Below are 16073 nucleotides of genomic sequence, written 5' to 3'. Positions count from 1 at the left end.
GATGAATGCAACAATTGCCTCGCAACTGGCTGTTTATATCTAGCCGGTGCCATGTTTGGGTGTGTGTCTGTGCCGTAAAGCATTTTTGAAACTACAATCTGACTACATTTTCGAGGATACTTCCGCTGCGTCACATCCGGAGTGTCCCGGTCCGAGCAGATCAAGTTGCATATGCGCTTTTTCACTGTAGAGGCGACATGGGAAAATGACACACCCACCAATCGACCCAGAAATGGATGCAGAACCATCAGCATAACTCTCAACCTGCATACTTAATGTAATTTTGGCTAAAAAAGTTGCATAGTGGGCCTTTAATTCTAAACAGCATTTTACACAGTAGCCTATAATAGGAAATGCTCAAAGGTAAATCAGCGTAATTTAACACTGACTGTAGCTTTGTATGGAAAGGAGCAACGGTGAAGGACCGTACTAAACACCCTATCCATTGTATGGGTCTGTAAAATGCTAATCAAATCAATCAAATGTATTTATTAAGCACCTTATGTTTTATGGATGTCATGCCTGTCTACGCTTCAAACTCGTGCATATTGCAGAAAACATGCAACAGCGCCCCCTGGGGTAACACTTTTCGGTGGGTCGCAGAATTCGGTGTAACGCCCTGCAAGTTCGAGCTACATACGCCGTCTGTTGATTGGTCGACAGAATCGCACATCCATGCGACAGGGGGATAATAACAAACAAACACATTATCCGTGAGGTATTTCTGGACAACGGCGAAAGCTTCTTTTATTTGAAGAAAATGTCTCCAAAATTTGCCGTCCGTCTCTGACGTCCTACATTGTTGATATGTTCTTTTTCCTTGGACTTCTTAGCAGGCTACACTGTCGGGGTGCTATGAGGTCACGATGCTAACGTAGCTGGACCTATTAAAGAAAAAGTCCTGTCAACTCCTTACAGTTCCTAACAGTTCCTAACAAAGTCCTAACAACTCCTAACAGTTCCTAACGAAGTCCTAACAACTCCTAACAAAGTCCTAACAGTTCCTAACGAAGTCCTAACAACTCCTAACAAAGTCCTAACAGTTCCTAACGAAGTCCTAACAACTCCTAACAAAGTCCTAACAGTTCCTAACAAGATCCACAGGCGCGAACACTCCTAACCAGTGGGGTAAAAGAGCCATTCAGATCCTGAGAAATCTCTGGGTCGACGGACTGTACCCGGATTGGTTAGTCATTCAATGGTTGCCATTCAACACCTTCTGGTTGCCGTGCATGCTAGCTGCTTATTAAACGACTACACTGTTGTGAACTTCCTCCGAAACTATTGACGCTCAATTGTCAGGTAGGCTATAGGTAAAGCGATTTACAGAAAGCTTGTTTCTTTCAAGACATCATAAGAAAGTACTAAATTAACGTACATGTTTTAAAGTGTCATTATTAGTGGTATTTGTGTTTGTAGATATGCGAGTAGTCCGTACGTGTGCTGGTTATGTACGTGTTTTATTATTATAACATCGCTAGGCCCCTAACCCCTGCCTATGCACCCAAGAGGAGGAAAGGGCTTAATAAAAAAAGATATAGGCCTAGCCTGCTATATAGTAACTGACGATGATTGATACTATCAAAACACCCAAACAATGTTATGATGTATCAATGGGAGGGATTTCAGTTATCTATCCCCTATTTATGCTACGATTAAACAAAAAAGTCGTGAAATCGCTGCTTTTACTATAGGCCTACTATATGCATTATGTCAGAGGCATATCCTACTATTTCTGATGTCTTGGTATATCTTATTTGTATATTTTTACTTGAATCAGCCGTTTAATTGTCTTTCGGCTTGTAGACTAAACAAAATTAAGCAACTGTCCCATATTTCTAACTGCAATTGAAGTAGACATTGAGACTCAAAGAAAATGGACGCTATAGGACGGTGATCATGATTTGTCTCAATATCAGAATAACAACAATAGGTCAAATAGAAATGGCTTGTCGAATGGCCATAAAGTAGGTCTGTATGCTTGTCCAGCCCCTGCAAGTCAGGGTGTAGGCTATGAATCTGAATGAATAGGTAAAATGTATTGTGCTACACCGTGAAAGATCCTATGCCACAATTTGATTGGTTCGCTTTCTCGGGATATTTTGCAATGTCCTATGATTGCGATCTCAAACTCGTTATATGTTTTCATCGCAAATGTCGCGGGACGGTCGTCTCGTCACGCTCATAAAAACAAATAAACAGATAATAAAAACAACTAAATCTCGGCATGAAGTGTCATCTTGTATATTTTTCGGAGTGTTCACGTGATACTACACGTGAACACTATTGAATAACTGTTTTAGTATATACTAAAACAGTTATTCACCTCAGGCTCCGTGAATAGTGAGGAATAGCCCTCTGGACCTTCATTCTCGGGGGGCTATTCCCCACTATTCACTTTTCAACATTTTTGATTACCAGCCGCCACTGGTTATCAATTAAACAGCGGGTAGTTTGCAGATCATGTGTTGCTGCTTTTATATGAGTTACTTGGACCGCAATACCACCGTCGTGCAACAACGCGAACCTGAAAAATAACAATAGATAAATGCATTGTACAGTCGACAAGAACAATTCGGGATATGTGTTGGGTGTGGATTTGGCTAATCTATTTTAGTTAGGGAAAAGGTTAGTCGTGTGATGGTTTGGCTCCCCCAAGCGTAAACATGTTAGACTAGTTTGTGGATAACTGTAACTATAAAAAAACATATAATCACTCAATGTGCGTATTTATAAGTGGACTACTGATGAGACGACTCGTCGTTTTGAAAAAGCATATTCCATGTATTCATTCAACATAACCATAGTATAGTATCAATATGATGATAACGGATGTATGTGTTGATAAAATATCCAATATAACTCGTATTCAGTCACGGTGGCCGAGAGGTTAAGGCGTTGGACTCGAAATCCAATGGGGTTTCCCCGCACAGGTTCGAATCCTGTTCGTGACGAATAATTTTCGACATTTCACTCTCTTATAGACGCAACGACTTAGACGGTCGGGTAGATAAACAAACACGAAGTTCATTTTATTCGTCAAAACTGAGTGGAATACCGATACAATTATAATAAACAGTTCCTCATATTTTCCTACAAGCACCATTAACCATTGTGTTCATATGAATGAATTGAAATATAAATTGACAAGATGTAAAATAATGTTTAACAAGTTTAGGTCTGATATTCATCTGATACAACAAAATGCACTCCACTAGGGAATCATGTCTCGCGTTGCCGGCCTGACCGACTCTCCATTCAAAATCCGAGTCAGGGCCAATACTATACCCCATCAATACCAAATGATTTGGCTTTTTTTTATCAGTATTAGCTTATTTCCATAAAAAGCAATTGTGTTGTTTACATAGATAGACTATGTGTTCACACCAAAATGTTAAGTATTACAACCAAACTGCTAACAAGTTCACACCCCTCTTTTTTGCATGAGAATGGATTCGCCCGGTGATTATATAAAAGATCGGCGGGACCGCAGAGCATAGTTTGGGGCATTGTCAAACAGGAGGGAAGACGTGTGTCAAACTATGTGAAATAGGATAAATAGCGTAGGTTATTGTTAAAATTATTAAGGCATAACTATAAGGCTTAACTTAAAACATGACATACGCTTAGGGCTGTAAAGTTAGGGTCCATACTTTCAAAAAGGTACACTGATGTTGATGTTTAACAAAGAGGAGTTAGCTAGACTGCTAACATGCTAACATAGCTCCTATACGCTCAAGGGGCGCACAAAATAACCGATTTGACGACGTTATTTACATACGTCTTCTTAGTCACATATATGGACGTATTTAACAAAGATTATTTACAAATGCCAGCTCTTTTAACTTGTGTGCGAGCACGCAAAGCGAAGCTATTTGCTCGTCTCTGCAAAAAGTGACAGGCATTTAAATCACAAGAGATAACTAGTTTAATATCAACTGGATTGAGTGCACCACAATTGCTTATTTTTCTCACTGCTTCTCGACCTTGGCAGAAGTGTAAGATCACCTTTTGGCTGAAGAGGAAGTGGACGATGGAAACCTGAGAGACCCTCGTCCTGAAGCTACTAGTCTCAGCTCCTAGACCCACTGCTCTCCCCGGATCACACCCTGGTCGTTTGACCGAGTGATAGTCTGCTCATTTAATAATTAGAAACCTATCTAACGTTGCATCAAAAAATCACGTTTTTTAGTTCGTCGATCAAAAGCTAAAAAGCTAGTTAGCTGAATGCCTTAGCCTGTCAGTACTGGGAAAGGAAGCTAGCGCTAACTAGCACGTTTAGCTTTTAACGCTAGTTTTTTTTAATGATGGCAAATCCCACAACCGAGGCACTGTTTTTGATAAAGGACGTCAAGACCGGATCAAAGAATTTGAACATCGTATTCATTGTTTTGGAGATCGGTAAGTTGCACTGAACATGAGGAGGAAACTAGGGTGTCGCGATGTTTCTGGTGCAGATCACGCGAGATTATGATTTGTGGGATTTCTTAAAGGGACCAATGGTTCACTATAATTATTCAGAGTAACAGTCATTTATCAATCCCGATGGCATTTGTGTGTCACAATGGCTCTTCTCGAGATAGAAGTACACAAATGGAGAATAAACGAATAAAATGAAGTAAAAAATAACTATTTATATATAACTATATTTTATCCATAAATGCAGGGATATTACATTATTTTAATCAGAAATAAGAAAATATGTACATATAGTATGGCATTTTACTACTTGTCGAGACGTACGTGCTGATGTAATTCTCGCCTGTGGAATGCTGCAACTTTTGCATTTGTTCCTAATCTCTTGTCACCAACAAACAGGGAGAGTGACGAAGACGAAGGATGGTCATGAGGTGCGCTCCTGCAAGGTGGCCGACAAAAGTGGCAGTATTGCCATCTCTGTTTGGGATGAGCTCGGCAGTCTCATCCAAGCTGGCGACATCATCCGGCTCACGAGAGGGTAACTTATCCCCACTTGAACCTCTATCTGTTTTAAATAACTATTAACTACCGGTGCAGTTTATAATACGTTATGCATCAACTGAAAATATTTGATACATTGCCTATATTTTGCTCACAAGACGGTAAACCCTCTTCACACTTGACCCCAATTTCAATTTCAGATTACATATTTATGAGAGATCTAAATTTTATAGATTTTCCAAATCACTTATGTAAAGATGTCGGGATTACAGATTATTCCATGTTCCATGCATTCAGGTATCTCCCTTGTTCTCATCTAAATGTTTCTAATCTAAGTATGTTTTGGAAGTTATGCGTCCATTTGGAAGGGCTGTCTGACGTTGTACACTGGGAGAGGCGGTGACCTGCAGAAGATTGGAGAGTGAGTAATCTGCCAGTCTGTTTTAAGGGAGGCTGTTGTCAACATCTGTCTACAAGTTAGTCATTCTACCAGACAGTTTTATCCAAAGTGATTTGACTGTGTCTCGATGCAGGTTTAAGGCGCAGGTTGTGGTTGCTTCTTGCTCAGCGAGGCCTACTGATAGTATGCTGACACTGGGGTTCAAACCCAGAACACCTTTCAGTGTTTCCCATACATAGACCTTAATTTTGTGGCGCAGCGCCACAGAATGAACACCGAGCACCACAAAATGATTCATCTTATTTTTTATTTTTTTACGCGATTTTGAAATATAATAATCGTTCCGCTCATTCATCTCGGAATAGCACTCTTTCTCCCTGTCATTCTCGTATGCACACGCACACAGAGACAAGCGCGCATACATGCCAATGGTGCGCGGGTATACTACCACTTATTGGATAAACCCGGGTATCACTGATAAACTGCACACGCACTGACAGCGGATTCTTCCGCGCCTCCTCTCAACGCGCCTACAAAGGAAAACCCGAAGCAGCGGGATATTTGCGATTAATGTGAAATGTGGTTATATTACGGTGTTAGATCCCCAGCCCATTGATTTGAATCCCCCGTGATTTGAATTCGCTCTGCATCAGGGATTGGAGATCGGGAAGTGGGACGATCCACTTTGAAATGTATTTTGTGCTCGATTACGCAAATGAGCAAACGCGAAACGGGTCTTGTTTAATAGAAGTGGTCCAATTACTGCTGGTATTGCGATTTGTGCCAAGATGCCAATTCTGTTATGTTCATTCTCAAAGCCTATGGAGCATTAAAAACGAAAGTTATTGGAATTTGCAGACAAAGGGGAAAAACCTCTCCCTATGCCTAACGTTTTAGATGGTACGCCTACTTACATTCATTCATCCTTTTCAACAAAAGGTGCCACACCGACTGCTTCTTCTATATGGTGCAATTAAGTTTGATGCCTATTAAAAGAGAAACTCCAAAGCCATCAATGTCACTCAGAAAAATGTGAGAAAATGTCAGAAAATACATCGGTCCGCATTTGTTTATCTCGCCCCGAAGATAATGGATTCTCCTCATAAAAGGAACACCAGCGATTGTCCGTCCAATGAGAATTTGCACTGCATATCGACCAACCGACCAGAATCAGACAGCCCTAACGGATAGTTTTGCTAGTTAATATTTAGGTTTACAACTGACAACATTAGATTATAGACGAGTCAATGGAAAGCTCATTTCTTTGAAGCTAAATCAACATTGTCTTTTCCCCCATCCAGGTTCTGCATGGTGTATTCGGAAGTGCCCAATTTTAGTGAACCAAACCCAGACCTACAAGCTCAGTCCAACCAGCAAAACAAGTCTGTGAGTAGCCCCTAAACAATGACCATGCACACCAAAAACAATCAGTCCATATTTTATAGCGTATCCTAATTGTTTTACCAACAGGGTAAACCCGACCAGAATCCAAGGGGAAACTCCCCACCCAATCAAAATTCAGGTACATCTGCACCGCCAGGTATGATTTGACCTTTAATCAACCACAAATTTCCTCGTAATGTCCCCAATTGTGCCTGCCTCATCATGACGGCACTCTTTAATTCCTCCCTAAAGGGGAGATCTCTCCCCCTGCGTTTCCCAGCGGCTCACTGATGGTTTCATGGTGAGTTGTTGAGACGTGTGTTGTTCCTCCTCTCTCCCCAGGTAATGGTACCATGCAGCCTTTTGTCAACAGCAACAACAACAACAACCCTCCGCCCGGTGCAACGCGGGACTCATCGTTCGGTCCCACGGGCCGGCCCAATGGACGCTCGCCAGGGAACGGAGCCCCGCCCCCGGTCACCGCCACCGGAGCCCCGCCCGCCACCAAGCCCTCGGTTACCATTAGCAACGGCAGAGACCCCCGGCGTGCCAAGAGATGAAGCTCGCCTTTAGACTTTAGGCTCCTTCTTCGTTCAGCTGACACTGTTGCCAAACCTGATGCTCACCAACCCGGAAACAAAATAATCCACTCTGGTGGCGTCTAGTACAGGTGTTTTTATACATATATATCAAAAGTTTTTGTTATTTTTAAACCCTAGTCACTTGTGTATTGAGTATAGGGCTGGTGTCTTGGCTCCGTCTGAGCGGTGGTGAGACGCCACTGCATGGCGTTGGGCGGACACACGCTCGCTGTGGACACCGCCTGTCATATGCCAGTGTTACCCTCCCCCTCACACCCAGCCACGTCTTGTTTTATGAATCTATACACCCTACTTGAACACTCAATGCACTTTTGTTTTCACTTAAATTATGGCGGTCATTTATACTTCAGGAAACCACGTTTCAGCGGAGGCAGGAGGAAAACAAAGCCTTAAAGGGGTCGATCATGAGTACTTGGACTGAATGCTCTCGTGAAGCAACTTCCTTTTGTTTTTGTAACAAACCTTGTGAGTGACTGTAAAGCGAAAGGTGGTGATTTATCATGTATGAGGTGTATAACAACTGGGGTCAATGGATTCTCATTAGTGTTTGGCTTTTAAGGACCATTTTTGGAATCACTGGCAAAGGTTTAATAACAAATAAATGTTAAGATTTTTACATGACATTTTGGGATTTTCTCTAGTTTGTAAATCTAGTCTAAACTATTATTTACAGGTAACCAATGGTTTGCCACCATCCTATCTTTCTATCCTATCAAAATGTCTTGACAAAAGATTTCATTTAATATTGGGGAAAAGACATAAACTTAAAATCTCAACAGTGAGCCTACTGAACGTGAAAGTAACCAAATACCGTAAGTAGATGTTGTGCATTGAAATGCTCAGTCTAAAACAGGTCTATTGCCCATCAAGACCTAACAGTGCATTTATTTGTATCTCTAAATGCACACATACAGTCCCATTTATCCATTGGTTCTGTCTGTATTGACGTGGCTAAGCATGTACGCAGCATAAAATAAGGTTAATTAAGTTACTTATGTCACCTTACTAGGGCAAGCCTCAGAAGGAAGACAATCTTGTGACTAAATAGTATCCAGTTAATTGGAATGAACCACTTTATTGTGTATAAGGCCCATTAACAAGGTGATTTTTTTTATATCAACATGACAAGGAAATCGATCAAGTCCTCAGCATTGGTTCTGTGATTTCTTTTTGAAATGTGATAGTTGCACTTGAGTGCTGTATCTCATGTTACACCAAGCACCTTGATGTTTCTTCAAATCATGCCTTAAGTTCAAAAAGTCACACCATGAATGTAGGCTCCATATGTTTATGTCCCTCATGATGCCAACACACAAGCCTACTCCTTTTATGGCGGTCAATGATTTAAACTCATTTGAACAAGTAAAACTACATAATTAACTTCAGGGTATTATGTGATGATGGATAGACCTAGCAATACTATACCTCTATCAATATCTGCAATCCTCCAAAGACCTAATTATACTTTGAGTCACTGAAATTAAGAAAGCAAGACAAATCTGGCTAAAAAGTTTAAAAACACCATTATCAAGATGATGGACTCGTTTCCATACAGAGTAAACTAAACATGTGCCTACCATGTGGTTATTCTAGTTAAGTCATGCATGCCCTTGTGATACTGGGCTTATGAGAAGTTGCATCAGGAAGCGTGGTGGCTTCCCCCGCGTGTCAAAGAGTCCTGCTGATCACGAGAGTGGAACTTCCTCCCAACACATTATTATTCCCAGCATTAAAAACAAACCAGTCACGTTGAATGTAATTTTACTCAGGGTTACCACGGACACTTAGTCGGTTTCGTTATAGTGTTTTTCTTTTAAAAGATTATGCATAAAGCTATAGGCCAACTGAGCCATACTTTAATTGCAGAGTAATAGATAATTGTGGCGCAAGGACATGGTGATGATGTCTGTTCAAATCAAAATGAAAAGAGAAACTATCACATGAGTTTATTTTGGACTTGTGGTTTTTGGTCACTCCGTCATCCTATGACAATGTGTCATAGAAACACTGGGGCTTTTTTTTATGAAACTAGGTTTGAGATAAAAGAATAGCCTAAAAGTATGGCTAACTTTCTTTTTAAGATTAGATAGAAAATGTAAGCTTAATAGAGCACCCATGAAATTTGTAATGTGAGTCAAACAAACGTTTAAAATGCAACAAAATAAACACTATCCACTCATATATCCTACTGACATACTTGCCGAAGTATGTAATTTAAAAAAATGTATAGGGCTACTACACAACTACAGAACACATGCAGCCATAGCCATGCTATGGGTATCCAGTATCTAAGTCATGATGCATCATCAAAGCCATCTGACGTTTTCTTTGGACTGTGTACAAACAGGGAACTGACCAGAGGATGGGAGGAGTATGGAGATATAGTCAGAAGCGCTGCTGTCTAAGGGATATACCATCAGACAGCAGACAAGAACACACAATGGCTGGTGAGCGTTTACATTATTCTATCCACATGGAGATGGTTATAATATGATAAATTGAAGCCCATTATATTAATCTCAGATGAAAAATATGGTGGTCACAGCACAAAGGGCAATATTAATAAATACTGCCTATACACATTTATAGGCCAATATTATATTATATGTTCCTTGTTATGGTTTTATTAACGTTTGTTTTTCATAAACATCTGCTGTTAAAGACGGAAGTGAGTACACTTTTTATTTAATATTAGTATTTAGTCAGAAATCAAGCTCCATATGCCTACTTTTGAACCACTTTTTTGGTAATAAGTTCATCATGAAGAACTAGCCTACTTAGAAGCATTCCAACTTTAGATTTACATATCATTTTTTTCATTTATAATTTGTTACAATCTTTATGATTCCTTTCAGGTCTTCTGTATGTAGCCTATGGCCTTACCATAGACAATTTTCTATAAAGATAACTTTCCAATTGTGATTGGTAAATAAGTGGTGAGCTGATATTCTCTCAGTATACTGAACCCTGATCTTTCAAGTAGGCTATCTCTCTTGGCGCTTGTCTCACCTATATTTCTCCGCTATTAAGGAAGCATCCTTGCAATTTAGGCATTGTGTTTTGTATTCACCAAGCATTGAGAATGAAATTGTATTGATTTGTATCCTAATAATCCTTGGCTTCTTTACCATGTTTATTTGCAATGTTATGCAAATGTCTAATATAATTTAGGCCATAATCTCCACATCCATTTTGACATCTCAACACATATCCAAACATTGCGACAGCTGAAATTGCTTTGATTTTTTTTCAGTTGGGCTTATAATACAACTATAATAATTGAATGGTATGCTAAATGATATCATTTATGGTTTCAATGGATATGCTACTCTGATAAATACGGTGGCTGAGACGTCAGTTTCATTGTAAACCCTCTTTTGACTTCCATTATGTTGTGGGTCTTGCATTTGCCTTGTGGGTTTAGCATTTGTCTTGGGCCTTTTGCCTTTATGTTTTCCGTAAACGTGCCCGTTTATCAAATCTGCAAAGCGTCTTTGGCTTTGCTGTTCACTCAACACGCCACTGCCATCCTAGTTTAAGCACCACAAACAACTTTACAGTTGCTTCTTTGGTGAGCACGATAACATTACAACGCTCCCCAATCATGAGTGTTGTAGTTCACGACTTCAAAAAACATTTCACAGAGCGAACATGGGTTGGTCACAACCAGACTGTTGTGAAACATACATTGTTACATTATCAAAACATATCGGTTGCGAACCCCTCTTGTTTTTGAAAGGCAACATAACCAAACCCCATTTTTGGATCCTCATTAGAAAAAGCCCCAAATGTTGTATTTTCTTGTAATTTGCAGAACTTTCCCTCGCTGACATCGACGCCATCTTCAAGGAGCTGAACATAACGTACAACGGCACAGATTTCTGGATTGATCCCATCACTCAGCCATGCAACCCCTCGCCTATCTCCGACACGGCCATGATTGGCATGAGTGTCTTCTACGTGCTCGTCTTTCTGCTGGCCATCCCTGGGAACATTCTGGTCGGGCTGGTGATATGCCTGAACAAGCAGCCCCTTTCCTCCTCCGATCTCTACCTCCTCCACCTGGCCGTGGCCGACATCCTCCTGGCCGTGACTCTCCCCTTCTGGGCCACCTCCGTGACGCTGGGCTGGGTGTTCGGCGACGCCATGTGCAAAATGGTCAGCATCCTCCAGGAACTCAGCTTCTATGTCAGCATCCTCTTCCTGGCCTGCATCAGCGTGGACCGCTACCTGGCCATCGTCCGCGCCACAGACACTCACAAGGTGAGCCGCCGACTGGTGAACTGGTGCGTCTGCGCCGCCGTGTGGTTCACGGGGGGACTGCTGTCTCTGCCGGGGCTGTTGAACTCTGCCAACCCTTCAACCGACTCGTCCAACGGCACGCAGCTGAGCGTTTGCACCGAGCATTACGACCCGGGCAGCGTCCAGGAATGGAGGCTGGCCACCAGGGGGCTCAGCCACACCCTGGGCTTTGTCTTCCCGTTGATTGTGATGCTGCTTTGCTACGGGACCACCATGCGGCGCCTCCTGCGCACCAAGGGCGGCTTCCAGCGGCAGCGCGCCATGCAGGTGATCGTGGTGTTGGTGGTGGCCTTCCTGGTGTGCTGGACGCCCTACCACCTGGCGGTGATCATCGACACTTTCCTTCGGGCGGGGACCGGGCCGTACCAGTGCCTGACGCGGGACACCATGGACCGAGCCGTGTTCGCCACGCAGAGTCTGGGGCTTCTGCACAGCTGTGTGAACCCAGTGCTGTACGCGTTTGTGGGCAGGAAGTTCAGAGGGAGGTTGGAGTCAGTGATCCAGCAGACGGGATTTCTTGAGCGCACGCAGACGCCGAGACCAAGCGGGTCCTCATCAACGGAAAGGCCATCCACGGTCCTATAACTGTGTGTGTGTGTGTGTGTGTGTGTGTGTGTGTGTGTGTGTGTGTGTGTGTGTGTGTGTGTGTGTGTGTGTGTGTGTGTGTGTGTGTGTGTGTGTGTGTGTGTGTGTGTGTGTGTGTGTGTGTGTGTGTGTGTGCGTGTGTGTGTGCGTAGGCCTACTGTGCAAACACACTGAATCACAACATTTGTTTTTATATATAATTTTGTATTAATATTATAATTTTTAATACTTCTGTCAACAAGAGGCATGCACTTATTGGTGAGTTGTAAAAAAGACATGAGTCAGCAAAAGTTGTATTGAGACATTTTAAATGTAAATAAAAAAAAATCATGAAACATTGTTTTTATATATCGGTATTTATATGTATATATATCTTCATATTCCGAAGTTCTAAATGTGTAAATTGTAAATGGATTTGTAGGATGTCCGTTGTTCCTGTATATGTGGTTTTCTGCCCCACAGCACCTCCCTGTGTTCTGATATGTTATATGTTACTGGTTATTGCTAAGCAACTAGATGTTACATAACTCAATGCACATTTATTTGTTATTATCTGTGTTATGTTTACTCTTTGTTGCATTTATTGATAAAACTTGAATCTCTTCAAGAACACTGTCTGCCTCATATTGTAACATATTAAATCATTGGATGAACTCATTACTTTTCTGACCATTATCTACCTGTATAATGGCCCTCAAGCAATTCAGATACACAGGGTTTAGATCAGTGGTTCTCAACCTTTTTTGAGCAAACAACCCTAGTCACAGTTGCTTAAAGTTCAGTGCATCGTTTTTCATTGATTTTGCGTTGGTCACTAATAGCAATGAATAACCTCTGAGTCGGTTTTGGTGCAAAAAATATAAAAATATTAGTGAATATTCATGAAATGCAATTACATTTCCAGAGAAGAGTTGGTTGAGGAAGAAATGGTTGGATTGAACATTCATTCACCGTGACCGCGGTGCGGGCACTCCCGCGACTCCCGAGCGCCACGTCTCCCGTCCTGCCGCGGCACCCTGCGGCCCGGCCACCGTGGACCTTGGGCACCGCGACCACTCCCGCATCTCCCGCGACTCCCACCATGCCCCATGAACGAATGAATGAATGGCCCGGGAACCACAGGCACCACGGCCCGGGCAACGCGGACTCGAAAACAGATCGCACGCAGAGGCCTAATAAGGCCTATATATTTTGTATTTGAAATGCAACGGCCTTTTCGTGGAGACTACGCTCAGAGCAGCTGGAACTGAACAAGAGGAAGGAGGAAAACGGGCTATGAAACAAAATTAGATTTTTTTTTTTGCTCACGGCCATGTTTGATTGTGTTGTGTTGGTTATTGAACTGTTAACCCGCGAACTTGGGTTATGTTTATCAGCGTTACTGTAGAGTTCATGACGATAGCTGATGTAACGGGAGTCCGGGCGTGTGCAGGACCGAACCGCGCTGTATTATCAGGCTATTTATTTCAGGTAGCCAATTCTTTCACCCCAATTTTTATTTATTTTTTTAATCCCCCCCCAAAAATGGAATCACGTTCCCAGCGACCCCCTAGGTTGTGCGAACGCCCCCCAGGGGGCGGTACCGCCCCCGTTGAGAAACCATGGTTTCGATAGAATCACAGACCGTCAGAGATGAAAGATGCTGAACCATGCACTGCTGTCTTCCATGTGGGTCCTAGTCTGTGAAATATGTGTCACCTGTTATCGATGTTACTTATATTCCCCGGTCCCTGCCCCTTTTACTCAGATATCTTTGTTGCTGTTTGTGTGTGTTTCCCTCAGAGTGTGTCTGTTATCGCATAGAGGTTTTATCCCTGTGATTGTGATCAACCCTGACAGATGGACAGATGGATTGCTGTGGCACACAGTATCGCTGTCATTTGTTCAAATATGATCTGTCTTTATTGCTGACGTAACATTCTAATTAGTGGCATCACGGTTATCGTCAGTATATTTTTAAACAAATATCTGTCTCTGTCTCTCTCATATAGCTCATATCTAGGTAGGTATGTCTATTGATATATAGATCCATACCTGTATATATTGTTGGGATAAGATATAGATCTATAGACATAAATATTTATAAATGTATATATGGTATATCTATAGATATAGATAAGTACCTATACCTATGTCTATATCTTTATCTATATCTGTATATATATATATATATATATATATATATATATATATATATATATATATATATACATATATATATGTATTTGCCTCAATATTCTGTCACCATTAAAGACAGTTGAGAATATTGAGATAAAGGTAAAGATATAGATATAGGCCTACTGTAGGTACATACATATATATATATTTATATATATATATATATATATATATATATATATATATATATATATATATATATATATATGTCCTGTATATATATATATAAGTCTCAATTTTCTGAACCACATTTGACCTACAAAAGAAATCTCCAACTGTGTTGCACCGTGCTACAAGGTCTGCTGACACAGGATTGGCTGGAGGCGGCCGAGGTGGGCGGGTTCGCTTGGGTAGACTGGGCAGACAGATCAACACACAGCTGTCATTCCCCCTTAGGACTGGTCTGGCTGAGGTGGTGGAGGCGGCAGTGGGGGGCTCTCGTGAGTAGGAATGCTGAGCTCATGGGCCAAGGCGGTCGGGGGAACCAGAATCACCGTTGCTTGTTTGCGTGACAGGACCTCGGACACTCTGATCCAACCTTCAACAGCTGAGCCAAGAGGGACAAGAAGGTTTTCATGAGGATCATAATCAAGGAGAACTGTTTCAAGAGTCCCAAGCTTCTCCAACCAAGGAAACAAGCCTGAAGTGTGAGGCCGGCCAGAGGAGAACTGTCACCCAGCAGAGGCAAGGAGAGGGAGCTTTCATTGCAACTTGAGCCACTGGGTCTTGCCCTAAAAATACATATTTGCAGAAGAGCCGGTGCTTTCTCAAACCTGTTTAATAACCTGATAATCAACGTTTATGCCATCCCCATTTGGACAGCAAACTAGGGGTATTACAGCACACCTCTACACATTTGGTCAATGTTACTTAATAATGTAATGATACTGATCACAACTTGTGATTGGTTCTCTAAGAAATCCATCTGATCTCAAACTTTTACTATCACCGATATCACCAATGTGAGCAGCATGTTGGCTGTAACATCTTAGGAGTTTAGTATTGTCTCTCAAGTCCTTTCTCCTGTGAGATCACTCCGTTCCCAGACCATTCTACCAGGAGGGCCAGGCCCCCATCCAGGACCTCTGTAAGGGTCATCGAATCAGACCACCGCCACCATGAGGAAGGCAGAGGTCCAAACCACCCAGAAGAGGGGCGCCGCCGACGAGGCAGGCCCTCGCTCCGGGGGGGTGGACCCCCCTGTCCCCCCAAAGCGCTCCAACACGACCCAAAGCGCTCCTCAGCCTCGGCAGCCCTCGCCGACGCCGCCCGCCTTTTTGCGCAAGATGAGGAACGCGGCAGTGGGCACGGGCTGCGACATCCGCCTGAAGGTGAGCGTGGGCGGGGACCCCCAGCCCTCGCTGTACTGGTACCACAACGACGACCTGCTCAACATGGACAACCAGGAGTACGGGGGCCTCTGGATCAGGGACTGTAAGCCTAGCGACGCCGGCCTCTACACCTGCATCGCCAGCAACCACCTGGGGGACGCCCGCAGCAGCGCGGTCCTCGCTGTCCTGGATCTGGGAGAAGGTACCGTCACATGGTCATGTACTTTGGTGTCATTCCGTGTTTCAGTCCTTTGGCTGAGGCGGTTCCTCCAAAACCACTGAGTGAGTTCAGATACTGGTCATTAGGGAGCAGGTAGGGGGTGAAGGTGACTGGCTCTAGGATGGCTTACAGGATGGCCAGTCTAGGGATGT

General features: G+C 42.7%; 3 protein-coding genes and 1 non-coding gene across 6 annotated transcripts in view; all 4 read left to right on the top strand.

Annotated features, from left to right (window-relative positions):
- Window positions 1-2872: 2872 nt before the first annotated feature.
- Window positions 2873-2954, top strand: trnas-cga (transfer RNA serine (anticodon CGA)). The gene has a single exon. It is a non-coding gene; the product is annotated as a tRNA-Ser (tRNA).
- A 527-nt stretch (window positions 2955-3481) lies between these two features.
- On the top strand, window positions 3482-7927 carry nabp1a (nucleic acid binding protein 1a). 3 transcript variants are annotated; one of them, XM_056579885.1, is made up of 7 exons: window positions 3482-3663; window positions 3995-4401; window positions 4819-4957; window positions 5270-5341; window positions 6622-6706; window positions 6791-6860; window positions 7046-7927. In XM_056579885.1, the coding sequence occupies exons 2-7, from the start codon at window positions 4305-4307 to the stop codon at window positions 7261-7263; spliced, it is 681 nt and encodes a 226-aa protein (XP_056435860.1). In that variant the 5' UTR covers window positions 3482-3663; window positions 3995-4304; the 3' UTR covers window positions 7264-7927. The 3 variants fall into 3 exon arrangements, with proteins under 3 accessions (XP_056435860.1, XP_056435861.1, XP_056435859.1); XM_056579886.1 differs by having other exon boundaries at window positions 6791-6842; window positions 7046-7923; XM_056579884.1 differs by having other exon boundaries at window positions 3483-4401; window positions 7046-7922.
- A 1096-nt stretch (window positions 7928-9023) lies between these two features.
- Window positions 9024-12276, top strand: LOC130373414 (C-X-C chemokine receptor type 2-like). Its single transcript, XM_056579883.1, has 2 exons — window positions 9024-9752; window positions 11120-12276. Exons 1-2 carry the CDS (start codon window positions 9668-9670, stop codon window positions 12190-12192), a joined length of 1158 nt encoding a protein of 385 aa, XP_056435858.1. The 5' UTR covers window positions 9024-9667; the 3' UTR covers window positions 12193-12276.
- A 2491-nt stretch (window positions 12277-14767) lies between these two features.
- Window positions 14768-16073, top strand: part of spegb (striated muscle enriched protein kinase b) — a 58267-nt gene continuing 56961 nt past the window's right edge. The window contains exon 1 of the mRNA XM_056579180.1: window positions 14768-15903. Coding sequence (XP_056435155.1) covers window positions 15489-15903 — 415 coding nt within the window. The 5' untranslated portion in view covers window positions 14768-15488. The remainder of the gene's footprint in view (window positions 15904-16073) is intronic.

Source organism: Gadus chalcogrammus, chromosome 20, assembly GCF_026213295.1.
Source record: "Gadus chalcogrammus isolate NIFS_2021 chromosome 20, NIFS_Gcha_1.0, whole genome shotgun sequence".
Lineage (NCBI taxonomy): Eukaryota > Metazoa > Chordata > Actinopteri > Gadiformes > Gadidae > Gadus > Gadus chalcogrammus.
Note: the sequence above shows the minus strand (reverse complement) of the source record. Positions and strands in the feature narration are given on the sequence as shown.